Here is a 10,229-nt window from a genome sequence, read left to right on the forward strand (position 1 = left end):
TGAATACCATTTTCTCAGGCTGCAAATTATAGCTACAGGAAATTAAAGCTGCCGCTAATTGGCCAGTTCTGGGCTCTGCCAAAAGGAAGAGCACAACCACACTGTCTCTTACTGCAACCAAATGGCCATGAGGGTGAGAAAGAAACAATAGATGCAACATGAAGAAATGGAAACCACCAAGCTATCAGCCTGTTCTGCCCTTTTCTCCACTACTCTATTCTTGCGACTAATCTGGCATGTTCCACTCACAGAGAACTTACTATATGCTGTTTACTATACATTCCACACAAATAAGTAAGTAAATGAAGTTCTCAGCTATGTATCTTAACACATTCACACTGGAGTACCCTGCCTTCCTCGTCCCAATCAGAATTCCTTTTCAAGCTGGCAGTTCAGTTGTTTTTTCCGCTAATCTTGCATTGCTGTGGCTTGGATTGATTCCTCTCTAATCCCCTCATACAGAGCTGCTACAGATGGTAACATCCAGGCTGCTAACTAAACCATCTCTAGGACAGCAAAGTACAGTCCCTGGCAAACAAGGGAAGGAGCTTGGAAGGAATGGTCCTGAAAGCTCTTACAAGCATTCTTTTCACTTGTCTCATCTTTTTCTTCATCGGGCTCAATGTCTTCTGCTTGCATGATCCAATCCAGATAGCCCTTCAAATCTTCCTCCATCTGTTGTTTTTCTCGTAGCTTTTGGAAGTCTCCTCGGGCTTTTGCCTTCTCTCGTTCCTTAGAGAATTCCCTTTGGATGGAAGAGGTCAAATTAGTTTATTTTATTTTATTTTATTTATTTATTTTGTCACAATAGTATCTTATCTTGAAAACATAAGCATGAAATAACTATACGACATATAAGCATATATATAAGTATAAGCATGAAATAATTATACGAGTTGGATACAATCAAGGGGAACATTAGGACAGGAACGGTAGGCATGTTGGTGCTCTTATGCACGCCCCTTACAGACCTCTTAGGAATGGGATGAAGTCAATAGTAGATAGTTTTTGGTTAAAGCTTTGGGGATTTTGAGAAGAGACCACAGAGTCAGGTAGTGCATTCCAGGCATTAACAACTCTGTTACTAAAGTCATATTTTTTGCAGTCAAGATTGGAGCGGTTCACATTAAGCTTAAATCTATTGTGTGCTCATGTATTGTTGCGATTGAAGCTGAAGTAGTCTTCAACAGGAAGGAAGTTGTAACAGATGATTCTATGAGTTAAGCTCAGGTCATGTCGAAGGCGGCGGAGTTCTAAATTTTCTAAACCAGGATTTCAAGTCTGGTGGCATAAGGTATTTTGTTGTATTCAGAGGAATGGAGAACTCTTCTTGTAAAATATTTTTGGACATGCTCAAATGAGGTGTGGGTTCCAGACAGGCGAGCTGTATTCAAGAATTGGTCTTGCAAATGTTTTGTATGCTCTGGTTAGTAGTGTAATATTTCTGGAGAAGAAGCTACGCAAGATTAAGTTTACAACTCTTAGAGCCTTTTTTGCAATGTAGTTGCAGTGGGCTTTGGCACTTAGATCATTTGATATGAAAACTCCAAGGTCTTTAACGGGGTGAGGGTCATCTACAAGGTAATGTCCATCAAGCTTGTATTTAGTGTTCTGATTCTTTTTTGTATATTACTGTTTGTATAACATCTGAAAAATTCTATGAAGGCCCTCCTTGCCTTTGATGCATCTTGTTTCCTGAACCTGTTTTATAATTCAAATGTCCTAGCTGTAGTCCAATTATTTTTCCTGACCTCTTCCTTCATGTGTCTCATGTTTAATTAGATGATGAGAACATGGGACATTACCTATTACTTATTTTTTCTACCGTTTTTCCTTTTTATTCTAAATCCTTTAGGTTTTTCTAATGAGAAAAAAGGCTGCTCTAAAAATGCAAAAGTACACAGAACCACATTTTAGCTCCCATGGCTACACCTGAAAATGTGTAAGCCATATTTGTTAAAATCTGAAAAAGATTTCAAAAGACAAGAGTTCCAAACATTGCTTACTGTAGTTCTTTGCCTTTGATTCATATTTAACAAAAGTAGGATAAATTAGGCAAACCATGCACAAATGTGAAAAAATCGTTTGCATAATTTAAGCAGATGTGAAAACTTTAGTTTACATGCTTTTTTTCTTTATCAAGGAAGATGAATACATTCTGGTCACATGTCCAATGTTCTAAATCTTACTTACCCACTTAACACACCCAAAACCAAATTAAGCACAAAGAAAGAGCCAAAGATGACAAGGCTGACAAAATAAACCCACGGTAGTTCATGACCCACTGCATCTTGCATCTGGAATAATCAAAGAAAAAAATACTTAAGGAATTATATATCATGAGAAGCCGAATTGTATGAATTACTACAAGAAAGTATGAACAGGGGAGCTTTCTGTTCCTTTGACCAGAAAGGCATAACTTACCCAGTATAGAACATCAGTCCAACCTTCCATGGTAATGCATTGGAAGACAGTAAGCATGGCAAAAAAGAAGTTGTCAAAATTGGTGATTCCACCATTGGGTCCCTCCCACCTGCCACGACATTCACTATTGTTTATTGTGCATTCCCGGCCGTGTCCGGAAAAAGCACAAGGTGATGGGTCTTCCTCAGCCTCCAGATCTGCAACAAGGAGAAGATGAATCACAGTGATGAGAGAAACAGGGTCATCTAACAGGTTTATTGCTGAACTGAATCAACTTCCAAAGTATGCTAAAATCTCTTATAAATCTCCCCGCTATACCTTTAGCCCTAAAAGGTAAAGGTAAAGGTTCCCCTTGCACATATGTGCTAGTTGTTGCTGACTCTAGGGGGCGGTGCTCATCTCCGTTTCAAAGCCGAAGAGCCAGCACTGTCCGAAGACGTCTCCGTGGTCATGTGGCCGGCATGACTCAACGCCAAAGGCGCACGGAATGCTGTTACCTTCCCACCAAAAGTGGTCCCTATTTTTTCTACTTGCATTTTTACATGCTTTCAAAACTGCTAGGTTGGTAGAAGCTGGCACAAGTAATGGGAGCTCACCCCGTTACCTGGCAGCGCTAGGGATTCGAACCGCTGAGCTGCCGACCTTTCGATCGACAAGCTCAACGTCCTAGCCCCTGAGCCACCGCGTCCCTACCTTTAGCCCTAGACCACCCCAAAGTAGGCACATGAATAAAACTGACTTACAATTTCTGTAATTTTGTTAGATCCAACATAAAAATGTATTAGCATACCACTTTTTAAATCTAGGCACGTGATTAGGACGTATGACTTATCTTGAAAAGATCTTTCAATCGAAGTGGAAAATTATTTAAACCAGTAGGAAAAGATGTATTACAGAAATCTTTCATAATCTTCAAAATGATTACTTTCTAATCAAAACTTAGATTTCAGAAAATTTAGCCAAATACTGTACCCTATTCTACAAGGATAAAGCAGAACTGTTTCCTCCAGTTATTTTATATTTGAACAGAATATAAAATTTTCAACTGTGTTGTTTTTGGAAGGGGAGAAGTTGTCTTGCCTAGGGCTACCGGGCAATAAAAATAGAGATTACCACAAAATGCAATGAAGGGTATTCTTAAAATTACATTTTTGCTGTCCTTTTATATAATCTGGAGTTTTTAAAATATAGATCTGACAAACTTGTTCTGTATTTGGTGAATTATACCTGACCTGAATCAATGATGAAGCAGGTCTTATGCATGCGACCAATGAAGAGCTCCAAGCCAATGATGGCATAGATGATGATGACAAAAAGAACAAGTAATGCTATGTGCAGAAGGGGCACCATGGCTTTCATGATAGAATTCAAGACAATATGCAGACCTATGAGACAGAAATGTTTAGGATACAACATCGGCTTTTCAGAGCACAAGAACTTCTTCCACATGAAGGGTACAATTTCAACTGGCCCATCTCAGGAATACAGTGCTGCATAAAGGAATTTCTCTTTTCTCCTAGCACAGTGTTTACTAACTTTGGCAACTTTAAGATGGACGAACTCAACTTCCAGAATTCCCCCGTTAAAATCCACCCATGTTAAAGTTGCCACGGTTGGGAAATACTTCCCTAGCACACTACAGATTCGTGGAAAATATGGAAGTCAGCACTTCAGGCTGTCCAGTGCACCAGCATAGAAACCTACACATAGTCCTATATGTGTCTACTTCTACAGTATGTGATTCAGTATCTCTGATGCAGTACAGAAGAATTAATATGAACTGGAACGTGATCTTAAACTGTATTCTAGAACAATAACAAATGAGTTGGAAAACATGACAGCAAGTCCAGTTGCCTCTTGAAAAAGCATCTTTGGGATAACAGTGGTAACAGAGGTAACAGCCTCTGTGCTTAATAAGATATACTGGTAACAAAAAGTATAGTATGGCCATTGGGCAACCAGCAGCAAGAAAACAATCATATATAATTAAGTTCATAATGTGCAGTCATATAAGAGACAGTCAGCATGTAAGCATACTAAGAGACATTTTTTTTTCTATTCAGCCTTTCTCTCATAGGCATATATCTGAGAAGCACAAGTACAGGAGTTGCTTACTAGGGACACCAGAGACCAGACGCAGAGGTCGCAGGACACGAAAAGCTCGCAGGGCTTTGACATCAAAGCCGCCCGGCTTCCCACTCATGTGATGGGCCTCCCCAGGCTTGTGGGAGACTTGTTCCAGAATGACACTGAAGAGACTAAAGGGAAAACAAAAGACAAGACAAGGCAGGAGAAGATTGATTTCAGGATGATGGACCAAATATCCTTTCACCAGCATTCTGAAATAACCAGGATACCTTATACAAATGGTATCTTCCGCCTAGGCAACTCAAGATCTGTTAACTTTAAATTCCAGAATTCCTAACAATGGCTTTGTTCACTAAAGAATTTTGGGAGCTAAGGCCACATTTTGGAGACATTTCAAGTAGGGGAAAATTAGGTTAAGAGTAGGTGTATTTCTGTCAGAATCAAATCATTTTTAAATGATTCTACTATCATCTAAACAATTGAGTTTTAAAAATGTTTCAGAAACCACTGTATTAATTTATTTAGCATATGGCATATCATACATGGACTTGCAATATAAACATTTTGCCTAGATTATAAAAAATACAATAGAGTATTATTGTTAAAAAGATCTATATTCAGATGTCAATGTCTAGGCCATCTAACTTCTGAAGTGCAGCACCGTTTACATGAAGAAAAAAAGGATACTGAATTGGTATACGCCCCCAGCTTACAGCCGGTCATGATGTGATCTACAGTTTGATGTGGGACCCTGCCTCCACTCAATGAAGAATTTCACAATGAAGCTACTGTAAAAATTTTTAGTTCTACTTTCTCCCACCCTTTAAAAATGTTCTATAAACATAAAGCCAAAATGACAATCGTAAATGCTCCTTTTTATATTAGTTTGGTATTCATAGTTCCCAACTATTTGCTTCTCCTGGTCTATGCCCATGTTTTAAAAAATTTAATACAGTCCAATAGACAATCTGCTTTAGAGTCTCTTAAACAAGATGTATACAAAATATACACATGTGTCATCTCAGTTTCAAGAGGCAAGGAATATGGTGTTTATGTAGTGTTAAGGTTTATGCTCATGCATAAACCTAATTTCAGTATTACAAGTAATACAAAGTGATGGAGACGCCTTCTTTTTAAATTAAAGCCATTATACTATTTAAATTAAAGCCACTCTGTTTCTGCCCTCATCAGAAGAAAAATTGAGACAGCTCCATTGCCTCTTATGAAATAATGGAATGTTTTACTCTGAAAATGTAATAGGAAGAAAAATTATGATAGCTGCATTTTTCCAATTATAATACTCAGATAACAAACAAATTTTCCTCTGCAACTCTTTAAGTCACAAGAAGTCGCTCAGGAAAGAATTTTACTTTCTGTTCTACAGTACATTCTTGCTTGCACTGCCTACTTTATTTCTTTCCACTTAAGCTAAAGCTAGGTTTTTTTCAATGTATCCATAGATTTTTCTTTCTTTTATGTTAACAGATAATTCACTTGGAAATTATATTGAAGAATCAGACTACTGTGAATCAAACACATATACTCAACTAAAATCAATTTGTTTTAAAAAACTTACCCCACTACAACAATGACAAAATCAAGAAGATTCCAGCCATTGCGAATATAGGCGCTAGGATGCATGACTAGACCATAGGCAAGGATCTTGAGGAAAGTTTCCACTGTGAAGATGATGAGAAAAATATATTCCACTTGTTCCTGTAGAATTGAGAGGAATAGCAGCAGGAACACCAAGTTATACTTTCATTCTGTATTTTGAAACCAAGTGTGTTGACAAATAGCCCAAAATCAGAGCCGTCCCTAAGAAATCCATTTATAAGATCCAAATTGTAGGTTCCAGGAAACTCACACTAAAAAGGACTTGAAATTCCAGTCAGGGAAAAATGACAAGGATTTATCTGGATTAACACTATTTCATTCAACACCACCACAAGTGTTTTACAGAATCTGCTAGGAAAGAAGATACTGAAGACACAAATGACAGAAGCGCAGCATGCTGGACATCTGTACACGCACAAGCACACCTTGTAAAAATTGCCCAGATCCTAGCATCCAAAATTAGGGAAGCATAACACACAGCAAAAAAGAAGCATAGGTCTGCAGCACAGAACGCTGCCTATTCATTCCATATTCTTTTCCCATCCTACTTATTCCAAGTGCTGGAAAAAAGAATGTAGCTTCTGTACCAACTAATGCTCACTTTTCACTTACTAGCAACTAAATGGTTAAAACCAACTCTGCCTTGATATCATAATTTATAAAATACCTCTCCTTTCACCAAATGTTATATCAATTGCAAAACTTTACATGCTTAAATAACACACACACACAATAAAACTGATTAGGAAATTGGGTTGTGCCTGACCTTATAGGTGTTTCTGAATTTTGCCTCAGAAAAACAAGAAGTCACCACCTCCAGTTTCTGTCAATGGATTATTTGGGATTTATTCCAAGGAAGTTGAGCTCCAACTTCAGTCTTGACCCCAGCTGCAATTAGCAGATGAACAGCTGCATTTGAAAGCTTTTGGTCAGAGTGACCAGAACCAGAGTGGTATGTGCAGTGGGGTCAACTCAAATAAAAATATTTATTACACTTGTAGACCAGCATGAAAATAATACAATTTTAAAAACTAAAAATATGACATACACAAGGTTAGAAACATTTTAAAAATCACTATATTGTAAAAAATAAAATCTAAAATGAATCTTTAAAAAACTATAAAAGGGATAAAAACATTAAATACAAAAATTGCTTTTTTAGATACTTGCATAACTAAAACTACTTATTAGTTTTAAAAATTGTATTTTTATGCTAATCTATGACCATAATTAAGATTTTGATTTGATCTGATTTGGCAGTGGAGAAGGGAAACTGTCACCTCAGCTGCCATGAGTCACATGGGTAGATTAATGCCTATTAGGAGATAATAGTTTTAATTAGTATTAAGGTATTGCCTTGGGCAGAAATCAAGAGGTAAAGATGGAACCATTAAGAAAGGAGTGAAGAGGCTGTTATGCAGGATTTTTGGGAAGAAACTATAGTTAGCACAGTAGTGTTAGAACCAAGAAGAAGAAGTCAAAGGCTTCTTAAATTTGCAGGAATCTGTCTTTTGGTATCTATTGATCCCTCTAACACAGTACTGTCTGTTTAGCAGCAATTTTTCAGGCTCCAGAGGCCTTCCAGAGGCACTTCTCAATTCTACACTTAAAACCCTTGTAAAGGAATTCAGATCTTCAGTCTGACGTGCAAAGTCCATGTTTCATTAATTAAGTTCAAACGCTTTTCTCACTGCTCATACATCTACTTTCTTCCCACTCATAACTTGAGGAAAGGCACTCACCAAGTTGTGATTGGAGACATTGGAATCATCCTCTGGAAAGGGAATATAGACTCCTAAGGCCACACAATTGGCAAAGATTGTCATAAGGATGAGGATGTCAAAAGGTCTGGAAGACATTCAAGTTAAGGTATCAAACAGGAATTTCTTCTCCCACCCTCCTTTCTTCTTTTTGCTAATTTGCAAATTTAGGATACTTCCACTCTACTATGCTGATAGCAGCTCTGCGGATGGGATTGTTCAAACGTAGACAGAAGAGGGCTCGTGGTGAACGGTGCACCACGTTGGAGCCCTGGGTCTTATGTTTGTTCTGCTGCTGACGCTTCTTCTGAGCAAGGCTGCCAGTAGAGCCCAAAGTATCTGAACCTCCACTCGCAAGCGTCCATACTATGGCCTGACCTGATGCTTCCACAAAAGCCTCGGCTGCTGATTGGGGTGGTGCCCCTGGAGATCCCAATGCTGCAAAGGAAGAGTATGGTGACAAGAGACAGAAGGAATTAAGTAGGACCCCATCATCTTGTTCAAAATTTGTGTGCGAATGTTAGTGAAGGGGCAAAATAAATTAGTCTCCACTTTTTATAAAAATCTGAAGAGAGAGAAGCAGTTAATGTAAAATACAATACAGCATGCTGCAGCCTGGAAAACTAATCCAAGCTGAAGGCCTCTATGAGGTCAATCTATTTATAAGTTTCTCTTGTATTTCTGTCCCAGTGTATATCCCCTATTGATTTTACTATCAAATCTATGCACTTCTGTTATTCCTGTACTGTTCCAGTCTTAAACTATGTCACAAATGCCTTACTTTAACTTCTTTTCTAGAGTGACAGGATTCTATTTCAAACAGGCATTGTAACATCAAAGTTACAATCTTCTAACAGTAGGACTGCAAGTTGCCCATCCTTTATTGAGTCCAACAAACCTGTTTATTTGAACACCCACTACTAATCAGTTCTAATTTTTGGAACAAGCCCCAGAGGATACAGTCCAATACATGCTTCTAATTCGATATGCGTAGGCTGCCCTATAAAACCTCCATCTGTCCATACGCTTACTTCTATAACCAAACATATCAACGTGGGGTTACTCACGTCCTCCGTTGCACTCCGACTTAGACATCTTGCAGGTTGGTTGTGTAAAGGGGAAGGAGAAGATGTGTAAATTTCCAAAAGAAATCTAGCAGTTCAGATCGATTATCTCTCCACTGTGCAAGGAGGGCTCTCCATTATTTTAGTATTTCTCCCCAGATGGAGAGGAAGGCCCAAGTTAAAAGCTAATGGCCTCATGAAAAGGGAGTACCAGTCCCCAGATGCACCTCTTGCTTTCACTATAGGGGCTTTTCAGAAAGTAACCAGATTTCCCCCTTGTGTCTGCTTCGTGCTCATTTGCTCTCTCTCCGTCATTCTCCCTCCTTTCCCTTACTGGGTTGAGGATTAAGGCAGATTGCCTACTTTAAAGGGCAGCGCAGGAGGAAGGGAGGAGGGAGCTCACAGCTGGTTAGGTCACACAGTTTGTGGAGAGGTGGGGACATCCCAATCAACCAACAGGATATGGCCCAGAGAGTAGTCATGATCCTCTGTAACATTAGAAAAAGGGATACACCCTTATCCCAATGAAAGCACAACTCAGTATGTTGAGGGCAGAATAGTTGAGCTTTTGCATATAAAATTCTTCCATAACCAAAAATTGAACAGATGGCTTAGCTGTGCTCGCACACCATAGTTTAGCAATTAATTCACTTTTTTAGGTTTGTACAACACACTGAACTAACCACATAGATTGAATTCACCCCAATACACACTGGCCTAAAATATAGTTGCCCAATTTGTGGGTTAGCACATGAACAAACACAGCTCAAGTCTTTTATATTAGTCTGGTGCACCTACCCTTCTTTTTTCCAAATAGCTTCGCTTGAACTTATCTGCTTCGCTCATTTTCTAGAACTGTGCATTCTGGAATTCTAACTCAAAGGTTGCATCTGTATAACCTGCTTACCCATAGCTTACTGAATGGATTTGCATAATATCCTAAACCATAAAGTAATTACATGGGCTGGTTTTCTATAATATGTTAGGTTAAAGGGCATTTAGCTAATTTATAGTTCCATATATGGTACAAACACAGCCCAAACCTTGCTTATCTACTTCAGGGTTCATTTACTTGGAAGACCATCTTGCCTATATCTAAATCTTGTGATTGGAGGCCTTCTCCAAGTGTCCCTGAAAAAACGAAGATAGATGAATGCTTGATGAATGATAGATGAAGAGGATATTTTATAGAGGAAACTGCTACAAAAATATCTACAAAGATTTAGTCAACCAATTTCACTTTATCCAAATATCTACAACAGGCTTAGACATAATA

General features: G+C 38.5%; 1 protein-coding gene across 1 annotated transcript in view; it reads right to left on the reverse strand.

Annotated features, from left to right (window-relative positions):
* Positions 1-9,539, reverse strand: part of CACNA1F (calcium voltage-gated channel subunit alpha1 F) — a 64,238-nt gene extending 54,699 nt beyond the window's left edge. Inside the window, 9 exon segments of the mRNA XM_058168697.1 lie at positions 594-745; positions 2,194-2,297; positions 2,425-2,621; positions 3,657-3,809; positions 4,540-4,682; positions 6,089-6,228; positions 7,872-7,977; positions 8,066-8,327; positions 8,957-9,539. Coding sequence (XP_058024680.1) covers positions 594-745; positions 2,194-2,297; positions 2,425-2,621; positions 3,657-3,809; positions 4,540-4,682; positions 6,089-6,228; positions 7,872-7,977; positions 8,066-8,327; positions 8,957-8,984 — 1,285 coding nt within the window. The 5' untranslated portion in view covers positions 8,985-9,539.
* Positions 9,540-10,229: the final 690 nt, after the last annotated feature.

This window comes from Ahaetulla prasina, chromosome 2, assembly GCF_028640845.1.
Source record: "Ahaetulla prasina isolate Xishuangbanna chromosome 2, ASM2864084v1, whole genome shotgun sequence".
Classification (NCBI taxonomy): Eukaryota; Metazoa; Chordata; class Lepidosauria; order Squamata; family Colubridae; genus Ahaetulla; species Ahaetulla prasina.